This window comes from Tursiops truncatus, chromosome 5 (genome assembly GCF_011762595.2).
Source record: "Tursiops truncatus isolate mTurTru1 chromosome 5, mTurTru1.mat.Y, whole genome shotgun sequence".
Lineage (NCBI taxonomy): Eukaryota > Metazoa > Chordata > Mammalia > Artiodactyla > Delphinidae > Tursiops > Tursiops truncatus.
In genome coordinates, this window is record NC_047038.1 from 51,133,465 (window position 1) to 51,154,251 (window position 20,787).

Here is a 20,787-nt window from a genome sequence, read left to right on the forward strand (position 1 = left end):
TTGCTTACATGGTTGATGCCTCCGTGACCATCATTCCTTGATGCGTCAAGATGACCAGCTTCAAGAGTGAGCCCCACCTCCACCTCCGCCGTGAAGGCTGTTTGATTAAATCCTTCCACTGTCCTAATCCCCACAAGGTTGTGTCTGAACCTCCAAGGGAACTTCATACTTCTTACTTTTTTAACCCTTAAATTGTTACTTATGTATAATTAGCTTATAAAACGCACCTGAAGTATAAAATCTTACCTGATTAATTTTTTACCTTTGCCAGTAAAGGGGGGGCTCAGTAAATAGCTTATTAAATGTTTGAATCTATAGACATATACATGAATGCATGAATAAATGAATATGTTTGTACATATATTTCAATACCATCCATAAATAAATGAAAGCAGTCCTTGGATTTATTTGTTCCAGGTTCAGGTTACTAAAAGTTCTTAAAATGGCACTTTGAGAAAAAAGGATTTCTAACTCACACAATCATTTAGCTACATCTGTGGTAGCTCAGGGAAGCAGTCACATAATTTTCATACTAACAAATGAAAAAATGTTATAGTGGTTATACAGGAGACACGGGGAAACACGGAGTCAAAATGAGCCAGTTTCCAGCATAGTGCAAGAAGCTTTATTCAAAAGGAGTAAATTATGGTCCTTTCTGCGGCTAAATTTTTCACCAACGTGAGATGAATAAACTCCTTCTGGAAATTACTCTTATGAAATTACTTCTTCCAGGACACTTAATAGTATATTCTGGTGCCCCTGAAAAATTAATTAACCTTATCCATAACAACCTAACCCCTAAACCATTTGCGCTGTTTTTACTGTAGGTCAGGTTAATCTTCTCTACCTTAATTTACATCTAAGGGAGGGTGGTCTAAATTACACTGGGGCCTTTTGGTTCGCCGGTCCTTTGCCTTGTGCCATTTTTTTAGATGACATTCCGCTCACATCCAAATGTATGAATCTTTTTTAAAATGGCAAACCTCTGAGATTACCAGGTAGAACTTTTCAACTTTTGGGTGGTGAGGGGAACGGGGGCCACACTGCTGTCATCATTATAGGTCAAGGCACAGTCGCAATAAGGGGATGGACATGGCTGTAATTCTCTTGTCTGGTCCTATTGTGGATTTTTTTTTTTTTTTCCAAGAAAGCCTAGATTTTCAGAGTCTCAGGACCGTAAACATATAGAGACCAGGCTCTGAGACTGGCTTATGGTTCAACAGCAGGATTTGCCAATCCTCTTCTCGCTTTTGTTTATCCAAAAGATATCTAAAAAGTACACTCAAGTAGTGATCAGAAGACAAAGAAAAGTTACTGAAAATACCACAACTCTTGAGCTAATAAGGAGGACCTCTGGTTATTTGCTGTGGGAGCAGAATCTTCCTTTAACTCTGTGATTCTGGAATGTTGACGCTTAAGCTGTGGGAGTTTTATTTCTCCTTTGAGAACAGACACGTAGCATTGCCATTTCTTTTTTTTTTTTTTTTTCGGTACGCGGGCCTCTCACTGTTGTGGCCTCTCCCGTCGCGGAGCACAGGCTCCGGACGCGCAGGCTCAGCGGCCATGGCTCACGGGCCCAGCCGCTCCGCAGCATGTGGGATCTTCCCGGACCGGGGCACGAACCTGTGTCCCCTGCGTCGGCAGGCGGACCCTCAACCACTGCGCCACCAGGGAAGCCCTTGCCATTTCCATAAAAGAAAGATTTCTGAATTGGCTCAGAATTGGAAAATATTATTACCCCCCAAATAGTAATTATTCCGTGCTGCTTTAGCAAACAGAATTAGTATCATTAATACTTATTAATAACAATATACATATCAATAATGATGAGGCAATCAACTGATACAAATGCATTAGGACACAAATAGTGCAGAAAGAAAAAATATTTTCTCTAAAAGAAAAAAACAGTAGCTCTTTGTAGAAAGGATTGCTGGTCTTCTAAAAATGTGTTCCCTCCCCCCTAACATTGGCCCGAAGGGCACATTCATCTTCTTTTGTTAACGGGTCTCTGATGGGCTTTGTCTTCCTGAGTGTGAGCTGCTTTCAGTTGGAATTAATCAGAGATGCAGCCGTGATGAGGGCATCCCAGACACTGACAGCAGTTACATAAATGCTTCCTTGTTGCCACCCGTGCTGGCGAAGGACAGGGTTGGAACAATGAGAGCTAATGATGGAACTCTGAAAGCTATCATTTTGAATCAGGCCATTACTTACGCTACCCTTCTGAAAATCAAGCCAGGCTCAGACTCCATGTCAGGTTAGCAGGCTTGGGCCTGCCCGGGGGCTCAGCAGGCCACAGCAGACAGAGGGCTTTGGATCTCCATGGGGACACTGGATGCTGGCATGGGATGACCTCCAGCCAAGACATGTTCCAGACTGCACAGTGGGCTACGGTGTGTCACAGGCCAGCCTTGCAAACAGCCCCATGCTGCTGGCTAGAAAGTCCCCGCCTTGTCTTCTGGCCAGTGTGGGAACCCCACAAGTCAGGAGCTCTCTCCAGGAATTCTTCCCGCATGTGCTTGGGGAAACTCTCTGTTGAAATCCTAGACCCGTCCAGGCTTCTCTTCTTGCCATTCCATGCACTAGTATGAGTGATCTGGTTAGGCTTCAAAACACACCTGTACAGAAGCAGGAGTGAGCCTTGCTGAACCCAGCTCGGATTAGCAGAACCACCCATCGGATCCAAAGACTCAGGATAAATAATACATAGCTGTTGCTTGAAGTTCTAAGCTTTGGGGTGTTTTATTATACAACAGCTAACAAGAGACAGTTGGGAGCCACTTGAGATTTTTGAGCAGAGTACAACCCTGATGGAAAGCAGTGCTCCAGAAGCTTCATCCCACAGCCGCAGGATGAAGACGGGAAGGGAGTAAGGAGATTCTGGGAGGCAGGAAAACCAGGATGGAAGCCTTGCCGAGAAGGTCAAGAGGGCCCAAGCCAAGCCAGAGGTGGAAGAAATGGAGATACAAGAAACTCTGAAGAAAGAGTAGCAGCAGACTAGATGTGGATGGAGAAGGAACGTGGACGGTGGTTGATGATGACTCTGTTGGATAGCTAAGTGACAAAAAGAGGAAGCAGGAAGAGTTGTGATGTCATACTTGAGAAGTCCACAGAATATGCAGGTGGGAAAATTTGTGCTTTGGGAAATATGGGACTGTAACTCTGCAGGGGGGACCCACTGGGAAAAAATGTCAAAAATATTTTCATAGAGGTGTGGTTGCAGGCATGACTCTGAGCAAGAGAAGATGGAGAGGAAATGTAGAAATCCAGGAAAGAAGCGTGACACCCGTGTGCCGGGTATATTAGTTATCTAATGCTGTCTAACAAATTGTCTCAAAACTTAGCAGCTTAAGACTCAGGAGCCTGGGAGCAGTTTATCCGGGTGGTTCTTGCGAATGGTCTCCAATGTGGTTGTCATCAAAATGTTAGACAGGGCTGTTGGCATCTGAAGGCTTGACTGCGGCTGGAGAATCTGCTTCCAAGATGGCGCACTCACGTGGCTGATGGCCGGAAGCCTCAGTTCCAGGCCATGTGAAGATCATGTAGGGCTGCTCAAGAATCCTCAGGACGTGGCAGCCAGCTTCCTCCAGAGTGAATGATCCCAGGTAGAGACAGTAAGGCAGATTCCACAAGTCTTTCGTAACTCGGCCTCAGAACTCACATACCATCACTTCTGCTGTAATCCATCAGTCACACAGACCAACGCTGATACAGTGTGGGAGAGGACTACACAGGGCACAACTGCCAGGAAGTGGAGATCAATTGGGGCCATCTTGGAAGCTGGTAACCACACTGGGGGCGGAGGGAGCAGATGAGCAAAACTCAGAAAGATGTGAAAGATAGTTTAGTCAGGGAAATGAGACTGCCACCTGGGAAGAGATCTGGTTCTCGACCCTGTTGCTTCATCTGGCACCTTAAATGGGCCCTTGATCCCCTTCAAAACACACTGCCTCCAGAAAGTGTGCCTGGTAAAGAAATTGTTTTCTCCATCCAACTGATTCCTAGACCACTTACCACATTGCCAGGCAATGTGCCAAGATTTCCCTGACGTTGGTACCACATCTCACCGTCTTATAGGTAGGGAAACTGAGGTTGAGGTTACCAGTCCAAGTTCTCACAGCCAGTGTGACGTGGGGCTGGAATATGAACCCAGGTTGCTCAAATCCTGACCCTCGCTCTTAACCTCTATGCCACCATGCTGAGAGTGCAGGGACGCTTGTTCTTCTGCAGGAAGCTCCAAAGGAGACAAACCCACACAGGCAACAAGAAGAAACATGAGGGATGACCCAACGGTGCCACAGAAGCTGCAGGAAGGCGAGGGACTGATGTCCTCCAAGCCCCTGGAGGGCTTGGCCAGGCAAAGAAAGAGCAAGAAATCAAGGGCCGCTTACCATCCTTGGGACTTGCTTTGTTCTCAGTGAGCTGCTCGACGAACTTGAGCAGTGGGGATCTCGACCTCTGCGTGGTGGGAAGAGCGGGGTCACCAAACAGTATGGTGTCTTTGCCTCCTGTCATGGAAAGAGGAAAATGGACATATTATGTCACCACTGGAGTCACGGTCACACTCATCCCACACAAGGGGCTGGCTGTTTGGGTGAACAAGGCACCTTCTTCAGTTGTAGGGAGTGCTGTGGGAGGGAAAGGGCCAGCATTGCCCTCTCTGCAGTGCGAGGACCCGGCAGAAAGGTCCAGGGCCAGCCGTCTATGAGTCCTAGAGTCTGCTCAGGACATGGCTGCCCACAAATGCCACCGTTAAGGGGTAGCCTGCTATGTCTGCCAAAAACTGAGTGGCTTTGATCTGGGTGAGACAATAACAATAATAACGACAGCAGTAGAGTGCTTTGAGCGCAGGCTCTGGAGCCATGCTGTAGCGCTTGTGTCCTGGACCCCATCGCTTGCTAGCTGGGCGGCCTTGGGCAAGTCACTGAACCTCTCTGAGCCTCAGAGCCCTCATCTGTAAAGTAAGGAAGAATAACAGCACCTCATGGGGTGGTAGTGATAAAATGAACTGATTCATGTAAAGCACGTAGGCATTTCGTCAGCGCTCAATAAATTTCACACATTGAATTATTACTTTATGGTGGAGACAGAACTGCCCTCCACGTATCTCTGATTTAATTAGCTTTGGTCATTTAGATCGAATCATCAGTATGTCACAAGGCAGGTAGCATCAGGTTCCCTAAATGATCACAGCTAAACTCTACTTAGGACACAGAAACCTGCACCAGCCAAAGCCTTTTATGGATTCACATGAACTCCCCGAGTGGATAGAGAAAGCCTGAGGCAAAGAGAAGGAGGAAAGGAAAACCACTACAACTCTACTTTTGAGGCCATGGCAAGGTATGGGGGTGAGGATGAGGGAAGCGTGGCTTTGAAACATGAGCTGATGAGCACAGACACATGGACACAAGACACGTACACAGGAAGTGATGCTGCCCCAGTGATGAGGAGAGCCCTGCAGGTAGGATTGGATCCCAAACTCCTGCCCATGAGCCCTGAAGATTCTCTCGGTGGGAACCACCATGCCAACAGCAAAGACCCTGGGGGCCATGGCCCAGCCCATGCTCCAGCCTCAACTGTCTGACTTTGGATGAGACCTTATCTGAAGCCAAGTCACTTGAACATCTCTGGGGCTCAGATCAGAGGCTCTAAAGTTCTGACTCTACTCAATTTCAGGTTTGGCAGAGCACAGAATGGTATTTGGGTCAAGATGCCCACTCCCTTGGATAGCCAGGTGAACCTTGGTCTGTACCTCAGAGCCCTCAACTTGTTTATAATACTACCCTCCCTGTAGGCCATGCACGTCTTATTAACTTGATTTCCAAGACTGTAGTAGAGAGTTTGGCGTATGGCAGGTGCTTCATACACAGCTGATAACTGTGCATAAAATGGCTGATGCATTCTTGGAAATCCTGATGTCTTGGTGGGCATGGGGGCTTGCAGCTGCCACAGGCAGATGGAGTATGTTACTAGCAGCCATTGGTCTCTGGTTTCCGCTATATGAGGGTCATCCCAGAAGAGAAATCTGATAGGAGCTGACCCTGAAGTTCTCCACCAGCACAGCTATTGCCTCAAGTGGAAAAAGTCCCGAAATCTTCAGGACCACAGTCTGGAGAGGTTTCCCAAGGAGAATCATTTGAGTTATACCTTGGGATATTTTAAAAGGCTCTCAGAATGAAGTCAACCCAGTCAGGACTCTTTTGTGCTGCAAAGATAAAATCTAGAAACACCATGAGGAACTAATGGTCGTTATGAAGCCATAGCAGATGCCGCAGGTGGGCTTCTTTTGTTTCTCTCCACCAAGGCAACAGTTACTGTCCTCAAGTCAGGGACGGGACTGCAATTCCTGACCCATCTTTCTCTAGAAGGTAGGCTGGAAGCTCTCTAACCGTAAGGGGACTCAGGAAGAGGCACACTCTGCACTCTGTGTCCCAACAAACCTTCCAAGTCCCCTCTGCCCTGTGGCCAAGGAATCAGAATTATGGGCAGAGTCGGGAGCTGGCTGTAGCCGAGTGACTAAGGCACCAGGTGGATGGTGCGGGGAGCCTCGGCCCTTTCTACTGTGAGGAATTCTCCAGGGCAGGATGTCTCCGTGGCTGTTTCCAACCACAGGGATTACCCACTCCGCAATGGCTCCTCAAAAACACTGGTACCAGCACATAGAACTTCTCCAGGGATCTGAGCAACAGGCATGCAGACAAGGGAAACAGAAGCCGCCATTCATCCATTTCCAGTCAAAGCAGGGGCTGGGGAGAAGTTAAAAACCTCCCTAAATCCCTGCCTGCAGAGATCATTTCCTTATCTGATGGTAAAATGCCAAGATTTGGTTTTTGCAAAATATTTGAAGAATTCAAAGACCTTCCTTAGAAGGCTCTCAGTTCTACTGTTTCCAACTAAGCCCGGATTCTATCTGTGTTGACTAAATCGAGCTCTAAACTGATGGTCTGCTATCTCCTAGTTGCACTTTGGTTCTTGGGACTGGGGAGTGGGGTGAGGGAGATCCACGAACTAGATGTGAACCACAACCAATGTAGGTCACACAGGCCCTTCCATTCAACTGGTGTTTGAGTTTCTGGAAGCCCTCCTCATTCCCTGTAATACAACGTCCCTCGTCCGCTTCTCCAAAATGTGCCAGTTACTTTCAAAATGCACATTTTCCTCCTCAGGCTGATGTTGAGAGTGGAGAACAGAGAATTCAAATAAAAAGCTCAAAGAGCCAGGCTCTGCTCTTGCCAGATTTTTTTCTGGCTTTCAGTATTTCTTTCCAGAGCATGAGCACATCCAGGAAATCTCCCCAGTCCCCCTCTCCCCCCAAGCATGATTCTCACCTGCAGACTCTAGCATAAGGCTGGGAGAATGAGGCTGACAGGTAGGGGCTGAGGAAGGTGGAGGGTCATTCCTCCCTGAAGGGCATGGCCAACCAGCCCACCCCCTGGCTTCCTCAAAATAGCCCCGTGCCTCTCCCACTTCTCAGGGACCCGTTAAACAGTCTGGAGTACACTCTGCTTTCCAGATGATTTTTCCATGTGGGCTGTGACATCTGTTAGACTTGTCTACTTCCCAGCAAGATCACACATTTGCCCCAACTTTATCAGACACCATCAAGAGCTATATATTGTTGGCTGAGAGAGCGAGGAGGGAGGGAGAGGAGAGTCAAAGGAAAATCATAGCATGCTCCAAGTCCAAGAGTAATTCTGCCTTATAGTAATGAGTGATGGGCTCCTTCACAATGGTCCTTTAAAGTCTCAGGATAGATGCTTCCAGCTTCTGAATTTTTCTTCTCCAATTCAACTTGCTTTGAGAACCAATCCCCAGCTGATCTTATCTACACTCTACAACCCCCAGCCCATGTGTATGTCTCTCTTCTCTGAATTGTACTTCCCCAGTGCAGGTGGAGCACTGAAATGAAGATCTGAACACCTGAGTTCAGCCTCTGTGGTCTTAGGTATGACCTAATTTCCTGAGCTTCTGTTTCCTTATCTAAAATGAGGGGATCAGACTAGATCAGGAAAGGGAAATATGTTTTCTCTCACATATCTACTCTGACCAAGAGGTGGCTTCTTGGAAAGCAAAAATGCAAGACTGTTTTTAGGGCCACATGTGAGATCGGCAAGGAGTGATGTGATTGATTAGCAATGCCTGCCACTGGCATGAGAATGGTGTTGGTTATATACACCAAGCATTTGCCATCCTTGAACTTTTTGCTCTCATCTGTCCTTCTAAGTCCAGCATTCGATGACTTGGCACATTATTCCCTCACACACTAACACCTTTATCACTTAATTGATACTTAATTATGTAATATTTTGTGCTTTCTTTTCACTGTTTGATGCATATTCATCTTACTTCCCTAGTGGGACTGTAGATGCTTGGAGGGGGCGAGGGGCATGTCTAGAATGCCTGGTACAGGACTGAATTCACAAAGCCGATGCTCAAAAAGGTATCAGTATATTATAGGTTGACTTATTAGAGGAGCCACTGATCCTTTCAAGATGCTGGTAAATAAGAGAGAGCTAGCAATTCTCTGAAGCCACTGGGACTCAATCCCCTCCAGCTGGCTGAAATCCTATGATTTGGCTCTTACTTGGGGAAAGAGGAAGAGGAAGAAAAGAAGAGAAAAGTGGAATAAGAAGAGGAAAAGGAGGTGGAAGAGGAAGAAGAGAAGGAAAAAAGAACATACTTCCTCTTGCCCCGCTATTCAGAAGGTTAAATGGAGACCACAGAAAAATGAGCAGACAGGAGAGACTGGTCTGATTTGCACTAAAAGAGGCCACTCCCCACCCCCCAATCTCACCATGGTTTGAAAATGATCATAAGGTGACACCTCATTACAACCCCCTTCATCACTGCACCAGGGTAATGCTATCGCCATTACATAAACTGTGTCAGATCAGGGGGAATTGCCGCTCTTTATTTCTGTCTTCCCACTTTGTATCTATGTGGAGGCCAGAGATTAGAACAAACATAGGTAGGACATAAAATCCATTCAGTTACTGCCGTCCAAACTAATTTTACCATTTAATATTTGCTTTGTGCTAATTGAATTCTCTATTTCAATTGGCTGTTCTAATCAGAAAAGTGCAAGGATACATAGAGAATGCATTTCTATTTATTTACATGCAGGGATGATATTAATGCACTGCTATTAGCCACAAACAAAGATATTTCAAATAGAACATACTCCCAAATCCTACGGAAACATTGTAGCTCAGGCCTTCAGGCAGCAAAAAAAAAAAAAAAAAAAAAAAAAAAAAAAAAAGGAAAGAAACAACTGTTATTGCATAATAGCCATTCTAACCTAGACCAAACAACAGCAGAGATAGGAAATTCTCAGCATTCTTTCATTTATTCAACTTCCATCTTTTTACATAAGTTGTAGAAATAAAACATTGTGAAATCTCACTAAGTCATTTGGAGAGAGAGAAAAAAAAATCCAAACTCCAGTACATGAACAGAAATAGCAATCTGACTGCACAAATAAACGAAAAATTTGCCTGACTGTGTTGAAATTCAATGCAATAAAAGAAAAGCCTTCAAAGGAGATAAGGTTTTAACTGCATCAAAATGTTCTTGTGCAAAATGGATCATTCAAATCCCCAGGATGGCACCCGCCACTAATTAGGTCTGTTAGGTCTTTTGACATCAAGTTCAAGGAATCTCTACTAAAAACTCCAATTTATGAAACACACTTCCAGGCAATCTAAGGTGGCTAATCAGATTTATGTTAAGAAAGCATGTGGTTTTGTCCATGTCCCCGTGGCAATGTTAATTTCTCATCCATTACAAGGAAGCAACCAATATGATTCAAGGGTAGAAAAGGGTTTGTGCAGAAAGGTTAAGTAACTAAAAATATTCGTACAAAGTTGTTTCCAGGGAAAGAGGAGGTGGTGGAGATGATAAATGTAACTTTCTGGAGAATGTGAAGAGAAAGAATAGCTGACAGGGGTCTCATGGAGGGGGTAGTTTACCAGGACAAATGGGTAAATATAGCTAATTAAAGTGAAACATCACTTTCTTCACACCCTGTACAACTGCAAAAAATAATCTCCAGAGGAAGTTTTGATTTTCAATCTATGTAACAAATGGAATGGGGGGGGGGGGCGGAGAGAGAAGGAGGTTATAAAGTGCATTTGGGATAGACAATTGTTGGTTCTTATATTCATTTTTAGGACTGATGATTAAATTGAACAAGTCTTTGTAAGTTTGTACATTCATTTTTAGAACTGATGATTAACTAGAATAAATTTTTGTGAGTTCCTATATTCATTTTTAGGGGTGATGATTAAATTGAATACATCTCTATAAGACACCTACAGGGAAAAAAATGGAGCAATTTACCATACTCATAAAAGTTAAAAATAAAATGTATACAGACATATACAATGACAATTTCAGAATTTAGATTAGCAAAACTTCATAGTTCACCTTGCATATTTATTATTTTTTTCTGATTTCCTCCAAAATGATGGCTTCTAAGTTTAAAACACTTGTAGATTTCTCAGCAACGATCATCAAATAAAAGAACATTACAAAGGTAAAGTCTGCTCTGCAAATTTTCAAAACAAGAAACTTTTTTTTCAAAAAAAGAAAATTTTCATGAAGTTCTACTTACCTGGAAGACTCCACAAACCAGAAACTTCCAGAGTTCTTAATTTTTTCTCCAGTTCAGCCACCCGATTCCCTAGGATTCTGGAAAAGGGGAGAGAATGACAATAGACACCAATGAACATGGATCTCATCAGCTCTCAGGGCTGTGAGCAGGATACTTGGGAAGCCCCCTAGTGCCCTAATAGAGAGAACATGTTTTGAGACTTAAGATATATGCTAAAAACTGTGTGTGTGTGTTTGCTACACACACACACACTCTATTGGAAGTACATATGAAAATATAAAGTGAATAATTAAAAATGATTTTAAAATTACTGAAATGTTGCCATTCAAGTGAATCTTCTCACACAAAGGTAGCTGCACAGCCAAACAATGATTCTACCATTGCCCAGACATCTTGCATCATTTCTATTTGCTCAATGCTAAAGATGACACTTAATTTTGAACACTCTTACAAGTATCACACCCTGATTCTTTGAGGGTGGATCTGAGTTTCAGAAACAACCAAGTCTAACAAATAATATGAAAGAACATGCTTGGTAATGTTACTGAGAGGTAATAAAATAATAAGATCTGCCTTCTTAGACCTAAACTATGGCTTACAGACGTCCATATCCTTGATATCTAGCATAATGTCTGGTAGATGGTAGGTGCTCAATAAATATATTTGATTAAATAAATGCTTTCCTTTTTTTCATGGCTTGTAACGATCTCCGGAGAGAATTTAAAAAATAGGCATACCAAAAACTTTTCAGAAATTACAGAATCACTAGAATAATTACATTACCTTCCAAGGTGCCCATTCTGACTCACTGTGATGTATAAGATCTAGAATGTGTATTTGAACAGATTACTCTGTTTACTTGGAAGCCAAACTTTGTCTATATGCATGGAAAGACATAAATGTGGGCATATATTTTCCCTCCTTCACTCTACACAGAATTAAACATAGCTGGGAAATGATTTGATAGTCATCTAAAACTTCAATCATTTTCCATTGGCCCGGAAATTGAAAAACCAGTCTTTATCTTTGGCGGATTTTCTTGGCATTGCTGTGCTAAAATGACGTAGAAATCACCTTAATAGCCAAGTTTCAAATCCTTTCAGCAGGAGAAACCAGAACACCAGAATTGTTCTTCTACCTCTCTTTATATTCCAGACACAGCTGCACACACCCACATACATACCGAGACATGAATATGTATATTATCTGCACATATATATGTGGCTTTGAATTCACCCTTATTTTACCTGAATTCACTTGCGGCGTCTTAATTAATATTCCCTTTGAGTTCACAGAAAACTCTTTGACATGACTCTATGTGGTTTTGTTCATCTAGGTACTTAGAGTTTTCTTTTCTTCTTTTCCTTAAGTCTTAAATTCTCCATAGTCGCTATCAATTACTTTCAATTTTCACTCTATGTGTTGGGTCTGTTCTGCTTTCATGTCTCTGACCCCTCAATAAACACCTCTTTTCGTAATCTCACTTTCAATATTTTGCTCAGACCCTCTGATCCGAGCTCCCTTTTCACCAGCTGATGGGTCTGAGATGCAATCACAGCAGTGTTCAAGTTGACGCCTGCTTCTTAGCGAGATCAGATCATCTGTATGTGGCTACCTCTTGGAAACAAAAGATAAGGCTTAACTCTTCTGTGGACAATGAAGGATGCCGTCAGGGCAATGTTCAAAGGCGTGGTGCAGAGACATTTGGCTGCATTTTTTCTGATGGTCCTGGATAACGCAGCCATGTCTCCCAGGAATGCACTGAGGTGAATTTGCTGGGGTCCCTAACAACCTACTCTCAGGGACTCTGCCTAAGTTTGTCAGGGCTGACTGCTTTCTTCTTTAGCCTGACATAAGCATCGGATGCAGGGCTGGAGGTGATAAAATGGACCCAGCAGAAGTTGTGGTAGTAGCAACAGTAACAATAATGCCATCAATAACAATAACAACCACACTACAGTTAACACAAATAGCAACTAATCTTTCCTGAGTCCCAGGTCTGAGTCAGAGCCTATGCCAAACACCTACTAAATATGCATTTTTAAATCTGACCTGGCAAAAACTCTGCAGCGTTGACTGTATTTTTATCCTCCTTTTACACGTGTGAACTCTAACAAACAGAGAGGTTAAGCAACTTGTCCAAGGACACACAGTTCATCTCAAAGCTGTGTCTTTTCCCAACCCCCAGTGTTCTCACCCACCACACTCGACTCCTCCCATTAGAAAACAGAGGCAGGGAAGTTAGTTAACTTAACCAAAACCTCATGTAGGACTCAGCTGGTGATGAGTCTGGATTTTTAACCTATACCTCAGTTTACCTCCCAAGTGCATGCTTTTAACCAATAACCCCCTAATGGCACTAGAAAACCAGCATTCTCATATCTAAAGCAAGGTCTCTTTAAAACCGTTCATAACTGATATATGGATGCAGCCATAGCTGGTCTTGCAAAATATAACCCAAGATACTTCAAATGACAGAGAGTCTTCTAACTGGCCTCACACTGAACAGATATGGCAGGTGGTCCACTGAACGTGGTGTGATGCAGCCCACAGAGAGAAGGGGGTTATCTGAGTCTCAATAGCTGGCAGTATTCATAGATGGAGACAGTAGAAGTACAAACAGGGACTGTTCAATGAAGTTCAACCAATCCAACAATTACTGAGGCTGTAGGGGACACTGAAGAGAAGCAGACCCTGTCCCTGCATTTAGGGACTAAAATTCTGGTGGGAGACAGACAGATGCACACAGACAGACACACACAAGTACAGTACAGTGGAAGGCTTCAACAACAGCTGATAGTTATTAATCACTTGTTCTGTACCAGGTATTACTCTAAGCCTTGCACGAATATTATCTCCCTTAGCCCCTTGTGACAATAGATGAGGTAGCTCCCTTAGCCCCTTGTGACAATAGATGAGGCCTCTAGTTTATTAGAGGCCAACTAACTTGCCCTGGGTGACACAGCTGGTAAGCGGAGGGTCCCGAATCAAAACCTGAGCCTGGAAATACACAAGTCCTTCAGTAGAACTGTGGAGAGGACTGTGAAGATTAAATGAAAGATGAATCCAGAGCGGCTTGTAGGGACCGAGATCATGAATGATCTTCTCCATGTGGAGAATGGCGAGACATTTTTTCATTGGCCACAAGGAGATATTGAAGGGTTGTAAGCAGAGAAGCAGCATAAGGAAGTTTAGGAAAACTGGTTTTGATGTGGCGTTGAGAATGAACTGGAAGGAGGATGAGTAGAAGCAGAAAGACCAGTTAGGAGAGTGCTGTACTGGGCAGTGAGGACGATGGCTCAAAGGAGGCAGAGGGGATGCAGGGAAGCCAAAGGGATGGAGTAATAATACGGAGGAAGATGAGAAGTTGGAGGTGTCTACGGGATATCGGGGTAGACAGCTGCACAACTGGGAGACAGGAGGATCTGGGAGAGCGAAGATGAGAGTGTACGCTGGGGGTGGGTCTGCTCCCCAGCAGAATGTGAGATGTCAGAAGAAGGGAGGGCCAGAGCACCACCCGCGGAAGGTGAGAAAGGACCAGAGAGGCAGAGGTGGAGAGGGGAGAGGAGCACCAGGGGCATGTGGGGAAGGGGAGAGAAGGTTCCCGGTGGGGCAGCATGGTCAGTATCGTCTTATTCTAGAAGGTGGTCACACAGGATGAAAAAGGCCACTAAGAAGACATGCCCCACCCTTGAGAGAGCTGTTACAAGACAGAGGAAGGGGTGAAATCCAGAATCCAAGTGACAGGGTGGGAAAAGCTGCCTACGAGAAGGTTGAAGCAGTGAATATAGATGACTCTTCAAGTAGTTTAGCAGGGAATCCAAGGAGACAGCCAGGGCAGTAGCCTGAGGCATAAACAGGCTTGAGAGAGTTTTTTTTTTTTTTTTTTTTTTGTACGACGGGAGAGATTTTAAAATAAAGTTTTTATTTAGCGGTGGCTTGTTTTAGGATAGGGGAGATTTCAGCATATGTCTACCCAGTAGTCTAGAAAAATCCTCCAGATGCCAGGCTTCTAGAGAGATTTTCAGTAGTAGTTTCTGATGATAGCAACATCACAGGAAATCTGCAAAGACAGAACGAACCCAGGAGCCGGCCACCACTGTGCCGCTGTGCTTGCTCTCTGGACAACACAGCAAGCAAGAATCTCTGAGTGAGGGCCCTGGGGGGAGCCCGATCCCAAAGAGGAAGAGGTGGCCGTGGCCCCCCGCAGACTGGAGAGAGCCGTGCCCCCCTACCTCCATCCCACGGGACCTTCTTTTGAATCTCTGCTCTGATCCCCGACAGCTCCCGCTGCTTCCAAGACCTTGAACTTCCAAGGTCTTGAACTACCACTGGCCACCACTACCACTACCTTGAACTACCACTGGCCAGGGAGTGGGGAGAGCAGTGAAGAGTTTTAGGCAAAGCACAGACGGTAGCGAAAGGCCAGCGTATCCTCACGTACTAACCACCACGGCTATCACCCCAGCACTGGCAGAGTGATGGCTTGCTGGGAAGGGCTGGAGGACCAAAGGTGGTGTGCTGTGAGACATAACTCTTTAACGTCTGTCTCTTCATTAATGCTTTGCCACCTGTTTCTAAGACACGTGAACCCCGCCCCTTCTTTAACCGTAGCTAGACAACTGCAAACTCACAAGAAGTCCCTCAAGCAAAATGCTTATTAATTGAACTTCCTCTCAAAATATAAAGTCCTAGGTTTATTCATCAGTTCTCCAAGATGGCTCCCACTGGGCCTTCTCAGCGTCGGGGGGTGGGGGGGGGTAGAGGGGGGCTGGGCCAGGCAGTGAAGAAGCAGTAGGGGGAGCACACTCTTACAGAACAGAGCACCTGTATCCCTACTTCTAATGCTCCAGACAAACAAAGCTATTTTTAAATCTTAGGTACAAAAGGCTAAATCATGGGGGACAACAGCAAGCAGACCAAATGCACATTTTATTCTCAGCCCTCACTCCATCTGTTGCATAATCCGTTTCTTTCCATGCCCCCAAATAAAACATTTATTGAAAGTGTGAAACTTAAGACCCTCCAAGGATTAAGAATGGCACATTAGGTACTTTATGTACTGACATGAGGCAATCTTCAAGATCTATTGTTATGAGAGAAGAAAGCAAGGTGGAAGACAGTGAAAAAAACTTTTTTGATGAATACTAGATGCCATTTGTAAAAAAAAAAAAAAACTAAAAAAAAAAATCTATGTCTATATAAATATATATGAGCATTTACGTGTGTCTATATAAATGTACTATGCGTTTGCTTATATATGCATCCTTGGAGAGGATACATGAAAAAGGAGGAATGGTGGTTTCTTCCAGGCAGGGGCATCGGGTGGCTGAGAGATAAAAGTAGTTTGGAGATATATTGTTGCTCAACCTTTTAAAACGTAAATCAACAGATGGTTCAAAATTATTAAATAGTAGTTAAAAATGGAAAGGTACATTAAAAAAAATAAAGCCAGCAAAATGAAAATGTCTGTCTCTCTCAACAGAGGGCGAGAGCCCAGGGCACCTGGGGATGTGTGTGGTTGCAGTGGAGTATGGGAGGAACGTATAAGGAAATCAATCTGTCACAAGAGGCGGCAGTGTCAGGCCAGCAGCTTGGGGATACTGAGTTTGGCAGGCGGTGGGACCCAGCTGGGCTTTTCGGTGGAGGCTTGTGTCGTGATCGGCACTGTAGCCGGCAGGTGGGTCTGAGTGTGGCCGGGCAAGCAGTGGAGGAGGTGAGCTGGGGTCTGAGGATGGAGGGTTGATGGGAGGATCTTCCCAAGGACAAGGTAATGGTCTGGTGGGAAGGAAGAAGAAGGGGCAGGTAGGAGATGTACACTGAAGGACCTTGGCAAGCACTCAGGAAATATATACTGAATAAGTGAATGAATGCATGAAAACCATAAAACTTAATGCCTCTTTGCATGTGAGTATTAAGGGAACAGGAACAAAGGGTTAGAGGACATTCAATCATCCCTTCATCAAGTAATCACGAGCACCCACTGTGGGCCCAGCACTATCCGACATACTGGGAGAGAACAGTGACCAAAGTGGACAAACATACTGGCCCTGGGACAGCTTCAACCTGAGTGAAGCGGAAGTTGGTCAAACCTAGGTATTAGGATGGTGAGCAGAGCACATTAAATATTCTTCAAATCACGCTTTAAATGGCTGCATGGTACTGTGCCTTACGGATTTACGGTAATCTTAACCATTCTCCAATTTAAAAATACTTGGGTTGTTTCCGTTTTTTTCACCCTTATAAATGAATCCACAGTGAACCACCTTATGTATAAATCTAGGCCATCATTCTGATTCTTTTCTTTAGGATAAATTCCTAGAAGCGGACCCTCTGGGTCAAAGGGCACAAGCATTTCAAAGTATTTAAAATGTACTAAGGGATGGATACTCCAGACTTCAGACTCATTGAATGTGAGTGAGTCAATGAGGGTGAGAAAGTGGGGTTTGGGGGCACTGGTGACCTCCAAAGGAAGACTGCTATGGAAAATTCACAAGAGGGCTTGGGAGGTGCTGAAGCGAGGTGATCTTTTGTTCCTGCCCAGTGGCATCACTGGGGGCTTGCTAAAATCCAGAATCCTGATATTCCCTCCAGAAACCCCCCTAAATCTGCATTTCTAAACAAGCACCCCCTCCAGGTAATTCTAACACAGGTGCCCCCCAGAACACACTTTGAGGGGGTGGCTATTGAAGAAGTAGAGGTGGCCTCTTGTTCACAAAGATTGGAGGTGAGTGGAGCTCACGGGAACACTTTGGGGGGTTCAGGAAGACCTGGGAGGCTTCTGGGTGAAGATGCAGAAGCAGGATGAGGGGCAGAAGTTGAAGAGGTTGAAAGAGGAGGTCACAGGAGAGCTGGGCCCCAAAGGAGGGAGGACGGTGTGGACCCACAGGACAGTGTGTTGGTGTGCTCCCCGGAGACTGGAGGGATAGGATGGAAGACATTGCTTTGGCGGGAGCAGTAAGCCTTGTGGCTCAGGACAGGCAGGCTTGGTTTTCTCAGTAAAAGAGGAGCTGAAGTCACCTGCTGGGAACAGACTAGGGTTTAGAAGACCTGAGGAGGTTTGAAAGAGCCCCAGTGGGTGCCTCATAGGGAGCTGGTGAGGACAGAGAAGGCTCCTGGGGACACTGCCGGGGGCAGGGGATTCTACCTGAATAAAACAGACCTGGTACCTATTCTGGGGAGACTCCCGTTTCTTCGTCCTCCCCCAGAGGCATATCTCCATTTTGGCATCTGGCTGTTTCAGTCCTTGATTAAGATTTCTTTCAAAGGAATTTTTAGAACTTCTTCTGTCAATAAATTACCCCTGTCATCCCTTTGAGATTGCCCAGACTCCCTCCACTGCTCTCTGCCTTCTTTTATATATATCTTAATCTCCTGCTCAATCTTCCCTTTACTCCCGGCCTCTCTTTTTGTTATTTTGTTTTTACAATACTCTCCATCATTTTCCAGTTGCGTCTCTCCTTGCACCCCGCCTCGCCGGGCCCCCGATTCCCTGACCCCTCCCTGTTCGTGCTGGAAGCCCAGCCTTGGGCACTTGCTCCTGTATTCCACGCTTACATTTTCCTTCCACATGTAGGTCTTATAAGCAGGACCAGCTACGTAATTGGCAGAGCTCAGCGCAAAATGAAAACTCAGGGCCCCCTTATTCAAAAAAGATTAAGATTTTCGAGATGGTGACGCAAAGCATTGATTAGACCAAGTGCAGGGACCTTCTGGGCACTGGGCCATGTGTGACTGCATGAGTCTCTGGTCCTCAAAGCTCGCCCTGTTTGCAATGTGTTTTGCTTTAATTTATTGTTTATTCACCGTTCTCTGAACTCTTCCAATTTTGCTTCTGTTGTCCTGACCTGCTACTTTAACTTGCTTGATTTTGCCCAACATAGTCAACATATTTATAGTAACCAAATAAGACATTCTGTTTTAATTATTGTTTTTTGCTGATCTGGAAAAGTGGCACGAGACTCCATTCTAGGCCCAGCTGCCTGAAAGCTGATGCTTGGGTGTTCCTGCTATTCAGAGCCCAAGAAAGCTGTGCTGTGAGGTTAGAATGGCACGAGGAGGTGCCTCCCCTAGAGAAGATGTGGAGGAGAGTAGATTAAGATCCCCCGGGCAAGCATACCATCAAAATCAGCCAGGTAATATGCATTACTCTGTGAGTGGCTCAGAGGAAGCATTCAATAAGCAAGAACCAGTATTATTTCCATGTTGGTTCCAGCTGAGAGCCAAGATGCTGTCATAATGCAGAAGCACAGTTCTAGCTCAATAAGTTTCCCTCCAGATTTAAGGGCTCTTCTTCCCCTAAGGCCGGCAGGCCCACCACCTGGTTGCCACCCACTGCTGAGCGTCATTGTCTCACATATCTCCCGCCCGCCCTGCACCCCAGGGTCCAGCCACCTACTTGTTGGTCTGCCTCTGGTGCTGGATCACCATGTTTTTCTCATGGATTGTCTCCAACAGGGCTGTTGCCAGAGATTTCAGATCAGAAATGGACTGTGGAGTGGCTGGGAGGCTGCACCCGTGATCCTCAGATAACAGATCCTGAACTGGGTGGGATATAAAATTTACAACTCAGTCTTAAATCCTTCTGGAACGTTGGAATGCAAACCAATGTCAGTTCTTCCTGGATAATGAAGCTGGGATCAGTTCCCGGCTTCCACACGCTACTGTGTTGTAACTGAAGGGTCCACTTCAAGTGTCAAAAGTGAAAAAAAAATAAAATCTAGTGTGAGGGTTAAACAGAAAGGAGGAAGTACTCATGGACTTTTAGCAACATCTTTTATTTAAAGGATAATAATTTTTTGCATTTGTCCAGTATTTTATGCTTTTGAAACACTCATGCTGACTAACTCATTTGAGGCTTCAAATTTTAAAAAGAACGTGGAAAATGTTATTTATTCCCGTTTCATGGACAGAAAAGCAAGGTGCTGATGGATTAAAAACATTAGCTGAAGGTCACACAGCAATGCAAATGCAAATGGCTCTAGTCCTGAGCTCCTGGCTTTATATCACAGCTTCCCACAGTACCCTTGGTGGGTGGTAAGATAATGTAGGAGATTATTTAGAACACAAAGTATATTTTGTATATGCATGTTTTTAGAAACTAAGAGATAACCCCAAAAGACCACAACCACTTGTATTCCTATGAGACAGAAAAAAGAAGAAATAATATAAATCTCTCATTATATATCTTTGAACACCATTTCCTATATGCCTATATGTAGACACACAAATTCACACATTTCTCTCCAAAAATGGGAAAAAGCTCTGCTTTTTTCACTTAACCTTATGTCTCATCATGAATATCTACTAAAATATAAAATGTAACGGCTGCTTAGTAGTCCATGCATAGATCTACAGTAATTTATTTAATTACTCCTGGACAATTATGTTGTTTCCAATGTTTTTTATTATAACTAACGTAGGAAGAACTTTCTTGAAGCAAAATGCTTGCACATGTCTGTAATCATTTCTTGTTGGCTCAGAGGGGATCAGTTTAAGGCTTTTTATAACAGAACCAAATGGTTCTCTAGAAAGGTTGTGCCTGGTTGACGGCCCTGCCAGCGTGTTTGAGTGTGGCTAGCATTCCCCAGGTCGGTGACAGGACTGGGTCTCAACATTCAAACATCCAACATTCAAAGGCTATCAAGGATATCCAGAGCTATACTTGGATGGGCTACTTCACGTTTGTATAGAGGGTGTTCTTTTCTAGTTGAGTGAAAAAAAAAAAAGAAGTTGCTTGGAAAAGTGCCTTGATTATTAGGTAGTCTGGAGATTCACCATTATTTTTTAATCCCCCGTAGCTCTGATGAGGACTGCCACATGATCCTTGTTGGTCTGCACTGCCAACAAGCCCCAAACAGGCCAGTCCAGCATGGTCCACTTGAGGATCATGTTTAGAACTGAATTCCCAAATACTAAGTGTCAGAAGCAAGCTCTCTGCTATTTATTTCCCCTGACTGTTCCTGGAAGATCATTATTTTTCATTGGACTCGACAAGAAGGAGGAACAAAATTGCAATCAATAAAAGCTTCTTTAGGGCTTCCCTGGTGGCGCAGTGGTTGGGAGTCCGCCTGCCGATGCAGGGGACACGGGTTCGTGCCCCGGTCCGGGAGGATCCCACATGCCACGGAGCGGCTGGGCCCGTGAGCCATGGCCGCTGAGCCTGCGCGTCCGGA

The 20,787-nt window shown here is 44.7% G+C and overlaps 1 protein-coding gene across 1 annotated transcript in view; it reads right to left on the reverse strand.

Annotated features, from left to right (window-relative positions):
• Nucleotides 1-20,787, reverse strand: part of CCDC149 (coiled-coil domain containing 149) — a 96,413-nt gene that overhangs the window by 4,314 nt on the left and 71,312 nt on the right. Inside the window, 4 exon segments of the mRNA XM_073805124.1 lie at nt 4,392-4,508; nt 9,182-9,214; nt 10,613-10,689; nt 19,011-19,155. Of these exon segments, the coding sequence (XP_073661225.1) occupies nt 4,392-4,508; nt 9,182-9,214; nt 10,613-10,689; nt 19,011-19,155 (372 nt within the window).